Below are 18,176 nucleotides of genomic sequence, written 5' to 3' on the forward strand. Positions count from 1 at the left end.
AGACCATGTATTAGAAGACTTGGTGAGACTTTCTAGTGAGCCTTAAATGGTAAACAGGATTGTTATGTAATGGGATTACCTCAAGATATATTATGTCCTATCTGTTGGAAGGCTGAACCAAACATCTACCTCCGTTTTCCTCCATTCCTCTTTAAACTCTGCATGGCTACTAGAGTTATTATTTCTTTTTTTTTTTTTTTAATTTTTTTTAATGTTTATTTCTGAGACAGAGTGAGACAGATCATAAGTGGGGGAGGGGCAGAGAGAGAGGGAGACACAGAATCTGAAGCAGGCTCCAGGCTCTGAGCTGTCAGCACAGAGCCCGACAGGGGGCTCGAACTCACAAACCATGAGATCATGACCTGAGCTGAAGTCAGTCACTCAACCAACTGAGCCACCCAGGCGCCCCTAGAGTTATTATTTCTATTGTTATTGTTGTTGTTATTTATAGCATGGCTTGAATTTTGCCTTACTCCTGAATACAATCATTTAATGGCTTCAATACAACTACAGAATAAAATGTAGAAATTTTGTATCTAAAATCTTTCATATTTAGTTTTCTAATATTTGTTTCATTATTTTTAAAAAGTATTCATTTGTTTATTTATTTTAAATAAAGCTAACATATAGTGTAATAATGGTTTCAGGAGTAGAATTTAGTGATTCCTTACTTACATATAACACCCAGTGCTCATCCCAACTTAGCCCATCCCCCCATCTAACACCCCTCCAGCAACCCTCTGTTTGTTCTCTGTATGTAAGTTTCTCTTACGGTTTGTTTCTTCCTTGTCCCCCTACATGTTCATAACAAAGAAATTGTTGAGAATAGTTGAGATCCCCCAACATTCCATGTTTCTTTAGAATTGCATGCCTTTGCTCTTTCTTTTTCTCTAGTTTTAGTCCCATCTCCATTTTGGCCCAGCATTGTCTTTACTCATCTTTATAGGCCTAGATCCATGAAGCCTTCCCTAACCAACCTTGGTATAGGTAGCCAATTCATCTGTTTTTGTGTTCTTTGTGACCTTGTGTTCTTTGTGTTCTATGTGACCATACTGTTACCATCCCTCATAAGACAACAAACACACTGTGTGTGTGTGTGTGTGTGTGTGTGTGTGTGTGTATGTGTGTAGATATATACATATATCTACAATATATATATTTATTATATATATATATATCCCCCTTCCTTCACTCCATGTCTGCCTATGCCACTATACCATTCATCAGGTTAGGAACAGTTTTTATTTATTTGCTTGCTTTTTTAAATTTCCTATCATCTAGTTCAATATATTACATTAGTACTTACCCTTGAAATACAAAATAGAAAAAGATTTAAAAATCTTTCACAAACAATTTATTGATATGTCCTATGTGCGGTAAATAGATATATGGTACCTCTTAGATTAGAATTTACTGTAAGCTGTAAAATAAAAAATCATCTTTTAAGAATTTTCTTATCAATCAAGTCAAGTGGATCAGTAACTATTTCCAAAGCTCTTGAATGATATGGCAGTAATATGCAACAACAAATAGTAGGGGTTGACCCAGTTCTTTTGTACAGATAGTTGTAGTGGTTATTGCTAATCAGAATCCTGGAGTCTAAAATTAACAATGGCTATGAAGGGCAGCAATTAAGGTCATTTGTCTTCCAAATGAGGCAACGTAGGTTCCACTGGTAGTTTAAATTTACATACAGAGGGCATTCACACTATTATAAAGGGCACTGGGGGCCCTGAAGGCATGTGTTCCAAAGCGGCAAGTCATTTTGAGTTTGTGATAGCAAATTATATTTTGCGAAAAACTTTCCCCTTGCTATGTGAAGATGCATTTCCTAGCAACCTTTCTTCATTGATTAATTTTAAATTAAGAAGTACATCATCTTCCATGAAAGCATGGATAAAGAGGCTATTTTGGGCATATTTAAAAGACATTATTAAGCTTTCAAGCTGCTGAAGTTTGGTTATTTTAAAGGATTGATGTAGTCATAAGAATGATTCATGATGCCCACAGACATGTTCTGCTTTTGAAAAAAGGTTATTAGGGCCATAAAGTCATCTGAACATCTCTGATGTTGCCTTCTTTGCCAGTGATTCTGGCTTGTCTCTGTCATTGGCAAGTACTTGTATTCATATATACACTGACAAACTTTTGATGAAAAAAAGTGAATTCCTTGTTTGCAGAGAAGCATTTATAGTCCTGAAGTTTACTACTCTGTAGTCTGCTGTTTGGTCAGAGAATTCACTGATTTTCTTCACAAAGATCCCCAAGGAAACTAAACAAATAACTTACTTGAAAGGAGATAGGTTATTGGTTTTTCTCATTAAACCCACTGCTGAATTTTCATTAGTTCTAATCCATTTTCTTTCAAGATTAGACATTCAGGCCAGTTCTTATTTTCATGAATTGAATAAACTAAGTATGTTGAATTTTGTGTGCCTGTATATGTAGGTTGAGAAGCAGAAGTAATCATTCCACTTATACCAAAAAATTACCCCTGAGAATAAACCCAGGAAAATGACTGATGTAAAGGGGAAAGGCTACCTCCATTAAAAAAAAAAAAAAAAAACCCACAAAAGTTATTAAATAAAGTGGCAGAGGTGACAATGATGATCGACTAATCTGATCAGGTTTATGTTTTAGTTTTTTCCCTTTTAAGTTCTATGAAAGTAATCTAGATAAAGTATGGAAGAATGTATCACTGACCCCAAACACTTTTAGACACCATAAAGTTTTGTATGTTTTATTTGCCATTTCAAATGTTCTTTCAAAGTGTTCTTTTAAAGCAAAGAATTTGGTAAGTCTTAAGTATTAACTTCACCTTTTTTGAACTTGCATTATGAAAGAAGATAATTTTCACTCATTCCCTTTCTCCCCTTCTCCTCACTGAAGTTGTTATAATCTATTTAGATTTTAGGTGGTTTGTATATTTCAGGGAAGCTTTACTTACAAGTATCCTCTACTATTTTTTTTTAATTTTTTTTTAAGTTTATTTATTTTTGACAGAGACAGAGTGTTAGCATGAGCTGGGGAGGGGCAGAGAGAGAGGGAGACACAGAATCCGAAGCAGGCTCTAGGCTCCAAACTGTCAGCACAGAGCCCGATGCAGGGCTCGAACCCACCAACCGTGAGATCGTGACCTGAGCCGAAGTCAGACGCTTAACCGACTGAGCCACCCAGGCGCCCCCTCTACTATTTTTTGTTCTTCAAAATCTGCACCACAGCCTTCCTTCTGAGGCTCAAACTTATTTCTTATTCAAACAGAAACTACTGATAGAAATTCATTTTATATGAAAATTTAATGAGGATAGTCAAAAACAGGAGTACCATTTATTATTAAGAGTGCCATTTTACATATTTCAATATAATCTTTCCTTCTCCAGCACATTCTCAATTTTTAGCAAATCTGTGTAGAATGTAATGGTAATCTTTCTCTTCTTCTTTCAGGTGGCTGTACTTTTGATGATGGTCCAGGGGCCTGTGATTACCACCAGGATCTATATGATGACTTCGAATGGGTACATGTTAGTGCCCAAGAACCTCATTATCTGCCACCTGAGATGCCTCAAGGTGAGAATCATTCTGTGTTCCCAATGTTGGGCGAATGGCTTTGGAATATGTAGCATTTTCTTGCTTTGGGTGTAACACAGTCATTTGTTATAGTAAACTACTGTGGTCAGGCTACTTCACCACATCTCAGAGCCTTATTGTTGACTTTGACTTTTCTTCGATAACTTTCTATAATCTTATGTTCAAGAATGCTCACTGTATCTTTGTTATTATCTCTGATTGGAAAAATAGAAGTATTTGTGTGTTTTTTTTCCCCAATTTAATAAAGAAGCAAAATGGAAACAAAATCAAGGGGGGTACCTATAAAACCAGAACAAACAAAATACTTTAAAAATAATCTAAGATGATGATCAGCTCACTTCGTACTACTCAGTTGAATTATATAGGTTTAGTCCAATCAGACTGAAAGGAAGGATTTCTTTTCCATGATGGAGAGAAAACTTATCTCATTGTCACTCTGCTCTTGAGCATGGCAGTGGCTCTGGGGAGAGGCAGCCAGGAGACAAAAATATGTCCCTTGATTTCTGGTTTCGTGAAATAATACATCTTCTTACTGGTTAAGCCAGTTTGAGTTGTGTTTTCTCTTACTTGTGAAAAACACATTAGCATAGGGTATAATATGTACATATCATTTTATAGTACTATCATTTATTAGTACTACCAGACTAGAATATGTGCCTTTAATTCTACATATTAACTCGGGACTAATTCCAAGCTCTGTGTATATATGTTTAGCAGTAACTTATTAAATTGTAAAAATTGAAAATGTAAACAGGAATAATAAAATACAATTGTAAAAAGCATGAACTATTTTACTTCCAATATTTAGAAATAAGTACAATTCATAAATATATATTTTATATAATCATGTGTATATAGTAGCATACAATCTAATGTTTAAAAATGTAATATATTAATATGCTGTGTAGTAAGATATAATCATATGTAATTGATAGGCCGATTATCTATTACTAATAACTTAAGTTTTAACACAGATTTTCAGTACCCTTATTATGTTATTTTAAAAATACTTTATAAATAATTTTCTACAAGTTGAGAAAGACCTTCCTATAGTGAGTGAATTTTAGATATGACCGTTTTAGACATAGATATTGCATATGAAAATGTCAATACAAGTGAACCAAAGAAGCATATTTTACCAATAGCATTTCTGCATTTACTAACCAATATGATTTAAAAAGCCAAAAAGTTAAATACATCAAGAATAAACAACAACACACAGCAAGTATACAAAGTAAACCGAACCAAACCTAAAAATTACATTTCCACATTATGGTTTGGAATATAGTAATTATATCCACTGAAAAGTTGTTTTATTGGTCCACACTGTAATGCGTGTATTGAGAGTAAGGTGAATTAAATCTGCTTTCTGTTTAAATTGTCACCTTCCATGGCTGAGTAGGCAAATAAATGGTTATCTCTGAAGCTGACCTGAGCCATAATTTTCTTGCCAGAGGAAGAAATTGGTAGTAGGTGGCTGAAACCCTTTGCTTCTTATGTGTGACCCCTATGTGGTCAGCAGGCTACTTTAGTTTTGTATGTAGGTTTATGTTTTTCTTTGAAAGATACATAGCCTTATTTTCTTCGTACATTTTAATTAAAGAAACTTCTGTAATATTTCACTTGAGCTTTCTCTGTGGTATATTTAGAATTTTCTTAATATAAAATTAAAAGGGGTGGGCTGAGATGCACACATTTTGACTGTTTATCATCAGAGAATAATCAGAAAGATGTTGATTTATGGAAATGTTACCATTGTTAATTATCATTGAAGATGGATAATGAATAGCTGAAGAGATACTGCTCAGATGACCTTGTTGGCTCACCTTTGATGAACAGCTTAATCGGTGGTTACAGTACAGGATGATATGCACCGAAAATGAAAGTGTTTGAAATTCAGCCACATCTTCCAATTAATAGGACATTAAGTAATTAATCATGCAGAAGAGGGAAAAGGTCATGACTACTTTATTTTTGCCGAATGTGACTTGTATTTGGTCTTTAGGGAAAGTGAAATAAAGCACCCTTGTGTATATTCTTCTTTTATTGTTCTCTTTTTACAAGAGAATCTGTTTTTTTTTTTCCATTTTCCTTCTGATATTTATTTAAAATACTCATTGAACATTGTTGATAAGTTATAAAAAAAGGAGATATTTATATTTATCCTATTACAGTTTGGTGAATGATCCATTTATTTTCAAATATATAGTCAAGCATGCTGACTTGTTTCATTTATAAAAAAAAATAAACTAACAAACAAAACTCCTCAAAAATTAGACAACCCTCAAGTAAGAAATCTAAGTGTCAGATACAAACTTGTTAGTGATCTACTGAACTCTCTAGACAGTACTTGCACACTTTTTATTGGCTTTTGTTTATTGACATTTTTGGACTGGAAACACAGAAGGGAAGAAGAAAGATAGGGTGGGCACATAGATTAGAATAAGAGAAGAATCAAGGTGAATAGAAGACAAGAGGAAAGAAGAAAATTATTTCCTAGAGACATACTGCTATCAATAATTGCTTCGAATGTTCTTCAGCAGTTGCTAGCCTCCACACTCCCTTTGTCAGTTGACAGTGATGGTGGCTGGAAGCCCTGTTAAGTTCATTAACAATAGTATGCAAAAGAGTGAATTTAGGCCATTTGGTATTAGGATAATGGCCAAAAATCATATGAAAATATGAGCATCTTCCCAACTCAGTCAGCAAGAATATGTGAATTAAAACCACAATGAGAAACTGCTACATACTCAGCATAAAGATGATAATCAAAATTTCAAGTGGTTGTAAGAGTATGGAGCAAGTGAAACTCTCATGTACTACTGGTTGGAGTATAAATCAGTACAAGTACTTTATACAACCTATTGATCCAGTAAATCCAATTTTGGGTATAAGCCCCGCAGAATTGAGTACACATGTTCTACAAATGGCATGTGCAGAAATGCACCAGTATTTATAATAGTCCCAAATTGAAACAGTGCAAAGATGTCTGTCAACACTACAATGGATAAATAAGCTTTTGTGATGATGCATTCATAAAAGGGAACATTACACAACAATGTGCATGAATGAACTATTGCAATATATGATATAGGTGAATTTCACAAACATAATCTTGAGGGAAAGAAAGTAGGCATGAAAGAATATGTACTGTATTTCATTTATATAAATTTCAAAAACAGGTAAAACTATTGATGATGTTGGAAGTCAGGGTTTTATTTACATGCAGGAGGGGTTAGCAGGGGTGAGGGATTATTGGTGCCTGGACAGTGGCATGAAGGGGCTTCTGGGTGAGTAGTACTGTAGTTCTTGATCTGGGTGATGTTTTCACAGTTGTGCTCAAACTGAAAAACCATAAACTTGTACAGTTGTGAACTCTGTTTTTTTCTGTGTCTTATTTATTAATGAGAGTTGGCAAAAAAATAAAGCAAAATAATGAGAGTTGCCGCAAAGTGTTCACAGGGATGCTACGGGAAAACTGAACTAGTAATTAAAAATGTTATAGATTAAGAGAAAAGATATATCAGAGGAGATCTCAAATGGGCTCAAACTCTCTCCCACCATTCTGGATCCCCGCCCCAACATTCAAAGATACTATGGTCTTTGAGCGTCTGTGAGCCATCGAAGTTCTCTTCCCTTTGCATAGACAGTTCTCTGTCTACTTATCCACTCACCAAACTCTTATGCATTCTTATGGTCTACTCAGGTTCCGGCTGCACTGGGAAGATTTTTTCTGATTGGCTTGGAACTCTTCTATTTCTTCTATCCTCACATCCAAATATGTTTCCCACTGTACCTTTTACCTATTTCACTTGTAGCTATTACTATTCTAGTATCATCTTTGTATGTGTTATTCTGTCCACTATGCTGTAAGTCCTTCATAAACATAAACTGTTTTCATCTTTGATTTCCCAAGACGCCATGTCATTTTCCTTAGGCAAAAGTGTTAACGGACATAATGTGGTTTTAAATACTTTGATCAAGTATTAAACAAAAAAAGATTTTTCTTTCCCCTGCTAAAGATTTAATTGAATAAAAAATACCCCATGTCTTGAACATTACATTCAGTTCACATTTTAATGTAATTAGAAGACTTTACATAATTATTAATATTTGGCTTTTGCCTTTATAATCTTACCTGTTTATTTAAGATATAATTTTAAATGTTATTAATACTACCAAGAAGGAGTTCCCTTTATTATTTGTTTCTCCCTCTCTCTTTTGTCTTTTGCACATCAAATTAATCTGAATCTTTACTCCTCAGAAGCCTGGAATGAGAATGAGAGATGTTGCATAGAACTAGAAATTATTCTTTGATCTCAAATTACCTCTGTGTCTGTGACTTTGTTTGTCAGATATTCTTTTATGCTTATGACCTCATGAAACAAATTCATTTCACCATTTTACTGTATGTTCTGTCCTAGATCTAAGAATAGGTATCATGATTGACATCTCAGTAATTTTATTCTGTTTATAACTGCTTTTTTTTTTTTAATTTTTTTTCAACGTTTTTATTTATTTTTGGGACAGAGAGAGACAGAGCATGAATGGGGGAGGGGCAGAGAGAGAGGGAGACACAGAATCGGAAACAGGCTCCAGGCTCCGAGCCATCAGCCCAGAGCCTGACGCGGGGCTCAAACTCACGGACCGCGAGATCGTGACCTGGCTGAAGTCGGACGCTTAACCAACTGCGCCACCCAGGCGCCCCTATAACTGCTTTTTAAAAAATTTAACAGCTTTTTGTAAAGTGACTAATTAAATTTTAGTGTAGAGTCTTTAGAGAACCCATACGATAGTATTTCAAATTATGACTACATCATATCCCACCTTCAATTTGGTACTTTTCACTAACAATAATGTAAATCACTATACTTTCTTCTATAAAATGCATGTGCACTATGTGTATGGCAGAAAATAAAAGCCCTCTGTCATTAAATTTATCTGAAGACTGATGTAAGAAACCAATTCTCTTTTGTTATAATACCTAGTGAGGTGCGTTATTCAGCAGTTTAAGAACCTACTGGATCTCAATTCTACCCCTTTGTCAAGACCCCCAAACTAAAATATAGAGAACAAATACATTCCACAGAGAAGGATGAGGAATGAACAATGCTACTAATAAATATGTCTTTATATTAATTTATTACATTTAGAACTGTATATCCTTTTATTTTTTGTATCTCAGCATTTAAACTTGAATTATTAGCCAGATTGTTAAAATAAAGCTTGCCTTCTCCAAATATTTATTTGGAGAGACAAAATGTGTTTGTGTATTCAGTAGGGAATGTGCATGGGTCACATGATTTTGTGCCTGGCTTTCTTCTGATAGTGTGATGTAGTTAAAAATCAAATAAAACGTTGGGTTCCACAATTTGATTCATATGATAACATTTTATAGGTAATACAATTTCAGCTATGTTAAGATGATAGTCTCTTAGTTTTATAACAGAAGACTTATAGTCATAATTTACTAAACAGTATTATGTATGCAGTGTATCACATTTTAATATACCTGAGGAGAAATTTCAAGGGAGTTTTTTGCATTGACTTACTATTTCTAACCTATAGTCTATCTCTCTGGGAACCTTAATCACTCATTAAAATGAGTGGATCACCTTGCCTAATATTTTGACCACTCTATTATAGGCAGTTGATAACAAGACACATGTTTCTACAAGGTCATAACTGCCAAAATCTCACACATCTGAATGAACGGAAGCAGTTGACAGCAAATTTACCAGAGTCAGAACATGATAGAGATTGTAGAATAATGTTATGTGTATGTGTAGAGATATTAAGTTGTAGTATTATGACTGGTTTTGTTTGTGTTAGAGGAATAGAGCAAATCAGGCCAAAATACTGGTTTGTTTTCTTTTTGTCATCTACTCATCATTGTCTCTTAATATGACTAAAGGTAGTGTGTATATGTGTGTGTGTGAAGCTGTGTGGTGGTCCTAAGGAGAACTGAGAGATGGGTGGTAGAGGGGAGATGAAGGGCAGAGAGACATGGAGGAGAGAGAGGGAAAGGGTAAGAGAATATAGCTTAGCATAAGTCCATTAACACAGACAGGGAAACTTCTAAGTATCGGATATAGGCATTAGATTCTAAGAAGGTGACAGAACATGAAAACCCTACAAGTTCAAAACTGTAAGGTCATGCATCATTTTATGATTTTCAGTTTTTTTAAATAATAGAACTCTTACTTTGAAAATAATATTTCGCAGTGCTCAGATATGTAAAATCAACCACAATGAGCTAATGGTCCCAGAATCTCTTTGCTTTGTACTCCTACATCCCTACCCTTATCCCTTTCTTCACCACTCCAGCTCTGTCAAGATGGCTTCTGTGAAAAACACTTAGAGATAGAACTCTCCAAGAGACACTTGGAAAACAACAGGTTGGTGCACATTCAACACTTTTTCAGATAAGCATCTCTGAGATGAAGGTATTTACTACCATTAGCTATGGCTTATTGGGGGCTTAAGGGTTTTTACTTTACCAGGGACATGATATATTTTCTTAATCCTCACATGAACCTTACAAAATTAGTGACATTTTAGAGATCAGTGGAGTGAATAAATCCCAGGGATGGTTTGTCTGTCTAATAACAAAATTACTCTTGTCACAGAACTACTCTCCTCACAATTGTAGCTGATACATTTCCTTGAGTTGTCTATGGACATGTAGATCCACTATATAATGAGGTGTCTATTTTTATTTTTTACTGCTTCATTTAAAATACTATTTCTTTCCAAAACTTAAAAGTTTTAAGTGACTGTCTCTTAATCTTTGTCTGGAATGGGATCTGAGACTTGTTTGGAATGGCTGCTGGGCTTCAGAGTTTCCTACAAGATACTCTCATCCCCTAGGGAGATACTTTGTCCTTTCTTTGGTTTACCTGGATGTTATTTTTAGTTATTTGATGAACAGTTGCCTCATGTCTGTCTAAAGCAGCCTTTAGAAACACATATATTATCTGCTGTCTCATTAGAGCAGGTATGGCAGAAGAAAAATTCATAGACTGAAGGAACCAGACTAAAGTTTAGGGTTTGAAAATAATTTGATGACTTGGTTTGCAATGGGGTATTTTAGGACTAGAATTATGGGCTTATTTCAGTGTGTTCTTCCAAACCATGTTATCATGTATCTGTTGGTGTTTTTGCCCTCAGCACAGAGAAGATCGTTCACCACATTTGAGTTGCTTATTAAAAACAGTGGGAGTTAGAGGTAGTGCAGGGTCAGAGAGGGAAAGGCAGTAATGGACTACATCAAGGGTGAAACACTTCTTGAAGGCTGGTTTTTAATGTAAGGACTATTACCCTTGTGGACATAAATGCAGCATGAAGAATGTCTAAATTACTGGGGACAGGAATGGCATGCTGGGATGGGAATATTTTCCTGATATTTCAGGTGCATAATGTGTCTAAGTTAGATATCTCCCAATATATCTCAGTGGAAGAAAAACAGGCTAGTATTAAAAAAAAAGAAAAATTAATACCGGTACCAGTGCTAGAGAATGTTCAACCTCCTAAATGAATTAGGGATAAGAATACAGAGTAATTTCAAAGACTATACAGGTACCTTTAATGTGTATCTTAAAATCAATACATAGTCCAAAGAAATAAAATTACTTTTCCTTGGGAGGAGTGTGACCCAAAGTATAGTTATGACCTTATACTCTCTGTCACCAAAAATAAACTTGCCTCATGAGGGCTAAGGAATTCTCGTTGGCAATCTCAGTTTAAAAGCTTATTATCGTTCAAACACGAGAATAATGCCAGGGGAAAAATATACAAAAAAAAAAAAAAAAGATAAGTGATTAGAGATTATTTAAAAATTTGTGATGTTAATTATCTCATATGGTGGATATTATGAAAAATACAGACCTATGCTTATATACTTAATTGTCATTACATAAAAAGATGCTTTTAAAATCTTGGAAGGTTTTCAGCTTTCAAACCTAACTTCTGCTGAGAGTCCTGTATGTTGACAGACGTCTCACCCCTCCCTCAAAGAGGAAATTATTGATTGGGAAATCTCTCTCAACAAAAAGTGAATGTTTTATATATTCAAAGTACATGACACTTATAAACGCCAGGATCATCATGAACTCCTCACCGAAGGACATAGATTAAAGAGATATGCTGACTTATTTCTTGCAGTTGATGAGGTTAAATTAAATAAACAATTCCACAAATTTCATCAGGTTAACTATATATGTCTGTACCTTCTCCCTTCCCCCTGTTCTTAAATATATAGTGAATTAAGTAGGAAAGTGGAATGTCACATCTGACTATTCACAAGTTATGTTTTGAGAGTATGATTTTTATCCAAGCCAGGTTAGATGCTTTTCTGACCGCTTTTATCTAATCTCAAGTATTTTTTGAAATATGGCATTTCACTTAATTTTTATAAAAGCCCTTTGAGTATGTATTAACCTCACTCTATAGAAGAGGCAACTGAGGTTCAGAGAGGTTAAGTAAATGCCAGAGGTTTCAGGTCTTAGGAAAGCCAAGGTTAGGAATCCAAGTATGTAGACATAGAGGAGAAGAAGATCCAGCTTCTGAAATCTATATAAACAAGTATAAGTAGAGATCCTTCTTTAGAGACTGCAGAAAAAAGCTGCAGGGCTGACTTGGAAGCAGGGCCAAAGTTGTATCTTTTCTGCTTTCTCCAGCTCCAAGTAAGTAATGAAAAGCCCAAATGTAAACAATAAGGAAAGCTACATTCACATAACAAATGGTCCAGGATTGGCTTTGTTGGATTTCTCTCTCTGCTCTTCCATTTTGATGGGTAATCTTCCTTTTTTTTTTTTTTGAAATTTTTTTAAAAGTTGAGAGAGAAAGAGAGAGAGAATGCACACAAGTGGGAGAGGGGCAGAGAGAAAGGAAGAGAGAGAGAGAGAGAGAGAGAGAGAGAGAATGCACACAAGCGGGGGAGGGGCAGAGAGAGAGAGGGGGGGGGGGAGAGAAAGAATCCAAAGCAGACTCTGCAGAGCAGAGCCCAACACGGGTTTCAAACCCATGAACCTGAGATCATGACCTGAGCTGAAACTAAGGGCTGGACGCCCAACCGATTGAGCCACCCAGGCCCCCCAATAGGTCATCTTTTTACCTCAGGCTAGCTCCTCTCCGGAGTGTCAGATCTGCAACTCTTCTAGATATTAACTTCAGAAATGAAGAAAAAGAGGTTGTCTCTTCATTATGTCTGTTTTTTTTTTTTTAAGCATAAAAAACGTTTGGAAGGTGCCCATTAACAGATTTATCATTTTGTCTAATTGGCCAAAATTATGGCACCTATCCATGCCGAAACTAATGAGTGAAGGGGGACAGTAAGGTGTGATTAGTTTCTACTTTCAGACCCATACTCCTCTCCCAGTTGGAACTGAGGTTGAAGTTAGTGCCAGCTTCCCCTGAGGTGCATGGCTGGCCAGATTATAGTGGAATACCGATGGGGTGGATATTGGATAGGTAAACCACAGTGCCTGTTGCAGAACTATTTAATGCAGATATGGCAAAATGGATATGTAGGTAGTGGAATTTTGAAGCTATGGAATTTGGAAGAGTGGACAAATAAAGCATTTATTAGAGCAACCTGATAGTCTCTAATGTACTGTCAGCCTGGTGTCAGTTTTTCCTTGATTTCAAAGCGTTTATTGGATCTGAAACTTGAGAACTGGGAAATCTTCCTGCCGTCAGTAAAATTTTTTAAGCTTTCTCACCTGCAACTGTTACTAGTGAGAATTTTTTTTTTTTAACTCTCTTTTGTTTTGCTCTCCACTTTTATGACATGGAAGAAATAAGGTAACATACTTTATAAAAAACTCAAAACCTGAAAATGGGTCGAGTGTTATATAAATTGGATGAATGCATGATAAAGATTGATTTAATTTATTAATGTAGGAACCAGCAGTATAGTAAAGCTGGTTCAAAAGACTATAGATAGGAACAAAGGAAGCATTTATAATTCACTGGAAGAAAGAATGCTGGGATAAGTTTCCTAGTTTTATACTAAAGAGATTAATGTCCAAGAGGGCAATAAATCTGAAACCTTTTAAGGTTATCTTTACTGTAAACAGAATTCATTTGCCTCTCTACTACATGAAATTTATTTGCATAATTATTATAAGTATCATTTGTGTTACCATGAACTTTCTACAAATTAACATGTCTCACAGATTTATAAAATATCTTCATCAATAGTGAATAGTGACTCAGACAAAAGTACGTGCTCTTAAAGAGAATGAAGGACATGCAGTTTTGTTTTGTTTTTTTTTGTCCACTTCCAAGGTTTGTGCATTTTTATTGTCAACAGTTTCCTCTTAAGATCATAAATACTCTTCAATGATAAATTCTTGTTAAAAACAATGACAAAAAAGATTTTTCTTTCCTTTCTTCTTCCTTTTTTTTTGTCTGATTCATTCGCATAGGTACAGCAAGAAGTGTTTATTAACAAATATAAGCCTTGTATAATAAAATCAAAATATCTAATATCTAGTGCCATAGAGTGTTAAATAGTAAGGACAGAAAATTAACTAATGTTTGGGGATGTTAGAATCTAGGATTATATTTTTAATAACTTATATTACTTGAAAGTATTTTTTGAAATCTCTTATTTACTCCCTTCTATTCAGAAACTGAGAAACCAAAGTCACATTATTCATCTCCATCAGATATCACCTGAAGTACCTGTAAATCTGGATGAATTTCTGTCTCTTTACGTCTCTCAAATCTGCTGAGATTCCTAGCCTGCCACAAATTGACCTTCCTTTCAAGTGAGAAACTATAGACTTAGACCAAATAATAGACCTGATTACCAGGAAGGTTTTGTTAGGTATTAGTTCCACATAATGTCACTTTGGAGGGTTATTATATATGTTTTAATAAAAGTTGCTCTTAAATATAACACTCTATAAAATTTAAACATTTTGGTTACTCAGTTGATTGGTCAAATTATATTCTGGGAAAAAAGAAGAGCATATTCTTCTTGTATTTACCGTGTTAACTACTTTGCCATGAAAAAAAAAAAAAACTTAGAAAAAGAGTGTATTCCTGAATATGAGGGGTCAGTAGGAACAAAATACCATTTCAGGTTCCATGAAAATATGGCTTAGAGATTAAGACCATTAAAAATATACCAATAATCTTCCAAAGAAATCATTCCAATTAGAGTTCCCTTATCAGGTCCTTAAGTTATGCTTGACTAATTTGTTGTTTCTTGAATTTCGGGACTGCAATCTGTTTCAGGAAGTCATTCATCCTAGAAACTCTGGCTCTGGGTCCTGGTACATACAGTCTGGCTAATGTGTGTTGTCAGCACTGAAGCTTATACCCCATGAGGCTAGTCCTTGAAGGCATTATAGTTAGAAGCATCTCCTGTAGTCCATTCATTCCATTGAGGACGTTAGTTGAGGGCCCAGTTTCTAGAGCCTATAGCTTATAGCAGAGTCTTCAGGCAAAGTATAGGAGGAAAGCAGAAACCACTTGCTAGTAAGACTGAATGGCTGTAATTAACTTATTACACTGAACTTATTAAGATCAATTCATTATTTTAACAGGAAGAAAACAGAATTCCAGTCTGGCATTACTGTAATATTTGGCAGTAAAGCTTTAAAAAAAAATGTTACAAAAAGCCTGTCAAAACTTTGTCAACGCTAACAAAACTTTTAACACAGTTTGTTGCTTCTTGTTAGGACTCATTACTTGCAAGTATTATGCTCCAAGTTAAGTAAATTTCTTTCTGCAAACTTGTTACAATTTGTTATATCCACTGAAAATTTGCTTTTGGCAAATTTGTTTCTCATTCTGAAACAATCATACTTTTTTTTCTAAGACAAAAGAACTGTCTTTGCCTGGCGCATAATAACACATTTTTTTAATGTTTTATTTATTTTTGAGAGAGAGAGAGAGGGAGAGAGAGCTGAAGAGGGACAGAAGATCTGAAGCAGGCTCCAGGCTGACAGCAGCAAGCCTGGTGTGGGGCTCAAACCCACAAACTGCAAGACCATGACCTGAGCCAGTCAGATGCTCAACCAGCTGAGCCACCCAGGCGTCCCTTCCCTAGTGCATAAGAGATCGTCAGTTAGTTAATAAGCTTCTCCCACTTAATATCAAAGTCTGTTTCTGAAAATCAGGTATTCTGGGTGAAAATGCTAACAAGGAATCAATTTCTTACTATTTTAAATGGGAAAAAATTGTAACCTGTGAGATGCTAGCCAAAATTCCTGGCCAGTTAATTAAAATGCAGCTAACAGACAGCATACAAAGTACATTTTCAAAGTAGGTGCTAAAGTTCATGCTTGATACATTGTTTCATGGTCCAAACAATTAGTATGATCCAAATAATTTAACTCACTATAGAGTTACTTCAAATGGAATACATTGCTTTGTGTTTACTGTATCTGCACACATGACACTTAAAGTGCTCTGAACTTTCCAATATTTATGCAGTTTTCATGTTTTACTAACTGTATTTGAATTCACAGTTCTTTCTCTGCATAGTTTAATTCATTTACTATGTAAAGTTTTTGAGTCATAAGTAAAAATATTTTTTGAGACAAAAAAAATGTTCACCAAAAATGTTTGTATTGAGAGATGCCTCTATTAAGTTGGGTATTAGCCCAGAATCATTATATTGATAACAAATGTTCACCCTGTTGTGGGATACACCTGTGTGTGGTTGTCAAGACAAAGCCACTCTTCAATGAGAAAGGAATAAATCTTAGGGGCGCCTGGGTGGCTCAGTCGGTTAAGCGTCAGACCTCAGCTAAGGTCATGATCTCACAGTGGGGTTGGGCTCCGTGGTGACAGCCCAGAGCGGGAAGCCTGCTTCAGATTGTGTGTCTCCCTCTCTCTCTCTGCCCCTTCCCCATTTGCACTGTCCTTCTCTCTCTCTCTTCCTCAAAAATAAATAAATATTAAAAAAAGAAAGGAGTAAGTTTTAAAAAAGGAAAAGAAGTTCATTTGAAATGTTTGATCTATTTGTTGGTAATGGCCTATTAGGGTAGGAACATACTTCCTAAGTTCATAGTTACCGAAACGAATACATAATCCTTCTCTGAAATTGTTAAGAAATAAATTCAGTATTAATTGTAGATGGCATTTGGGTATTTAATTTGTTTCAAGGTTCTATTATTTACTCTGTACGGGGCTCAAAAATAACTAGGAATTACATAGAAAATAAAACTTTGTTTATTTGTTTTGAGCACATCCCTGGCTGTGATTTCTTCTTGACCTCTCTTTCGGGGAGAATTCCTCTGTCTTGTGATTTTGACTGAGTTTCTATCTTTTGTGTGTTTTGGAGGCTTGTTATGTTTCCTGCACCTAAGAATACTGCTGTATTAAAAAGGGGTCCCTCTCTGCCCTTCCCCCCACTCGTGCTCTGTCTCTCTCTCTCCAAAATAAATGAACATAAAAAAATGAAAAGTACAATAAAAAATACAAAAATAAAAAAATTTGAAAGGGGTCATACACTGTCCAGGGCCTGGCGCTTGAGGAAGTCTTTCTGGTGTATGCTGTGTGCACACCTACTGTTGAGTTTTTGCTGCTCTTTCCCACTGGTCAGTCCTCTGCAGAGCTCCTCCTTGTTTGCAGTGGGGAGTGTTTGGACCTTTAATTAAGTGTGCTTTGATGGATTTGTTAAAATAAGCCTCAGGGACTCCTTGGTGGCTCAATCGATTAAGCATCGGACTCTTGTTTTCGGCTCAGGTCATGAGTCATGATCGTGGTTCGTGAGTTCAAGTCCTCTTTTGGGCCCTGCGCTGACAGAGAGGAGCCTGCTTGGGATTCTGTCTTCCTCTGTCTCTGCCCCTTCCTCTCTCTCTCTCTCTCTCTCTCTCTCTCTCTCTCTCTCTCTGTCTCTCTTTCAAAATAAATAAATAAACATTAAAAAATAATAAGCCTCGCACCTGCCACGCTGTCTCCCTGCAACCGTGGAGATCCTCTGCCAGTCCTCCTATCAATTTACTGGATGTTTCAGGTGATCTGAGCTCAATACAAGCTGTGTTTGAAGGATGGGCAAAGCCCACGGTCCCCCTAATTCTCTGCCATCTTAACTCGCCCTGCAAATAAAAATTTGTTTAAACTGTAAAAGACTTTTGAATGTGATCCTGCTACTGATTGTGACTTAACGGTTTTGTGGCTTAAAGAAATGATATCTAAAACAATTCTAAAGGATATGCTAGCACCAATAAAATGACATAGTTCTTGAAAATAGAGTTAAGAGACTGATACTTAAAATTAAGAATGACATGGAATAATACCACAGTTCACTTTTGTGCAGTTTAGTGCTGTGTTTGGCACTTGGGTCAGCAGTAAATAATTGAAGTGAATGACTCAAAATCCTTTTTCCTCCCAAGAATGCTTGTTTTTACTTTGTTTTTATGTTTGAATTACTCAAAACTGAAGCCCTGGAATGCTTCTCAATTTAGCTGAGCTTAATGGCACTGCTGTATTCACATAGCTAATGATATACGTAAAAATAAAAAGTAGTCTGTTTCTGTGTGTTAATTCAAAAGAAACATAAAATACCCCTAAGAAGTCCTGTTAGAGCAAAAATACAGTTGAGAATATAAACAGCAGATACTTTT

General features: G+C 35.5%; 1 protein-coding gene across 1 annotated transcript in view; it reads left to right on the forward strand.

The window, feature by feature from the left end:
- The first annotated feature begins 3,459 nt into the window (after window positions 1-3,459).
- PTPRK (protein tyrosine phosphatase receptor type K) overlaps window positions 3,460-18,176 on the forward strand; it is a 396,010-nt gene continuing 381,293 nt past the window's right edge. The window contains exon 1 of the mRNA XM_047102318.1: window positions 3,460-3,567. Within this exon, the coding sequence (XP_046958274.1) occupies window positions 3,460-3,567 (108 nt within the window). The remainder of the gene's footprint in view (window positions 3,568-18,176) is intronic.

Source organism: Lynx rufus, unplaced genomic scaffold (genome assembly GCF_022079265.1).
Source record: "Lynx rufus isolate CCGP_SWC_20201006 ecotype Redwood Valley unplaced genomic scaffold, mLynRuf1.p SCAF_6, whole genome shotgun sequence".
Taxonomy (NCBI): Eukaryota; Metazoa; Chordata; class Mammalia; order Carnivora; family Felidae; genus Lynx; species Lynx rufus.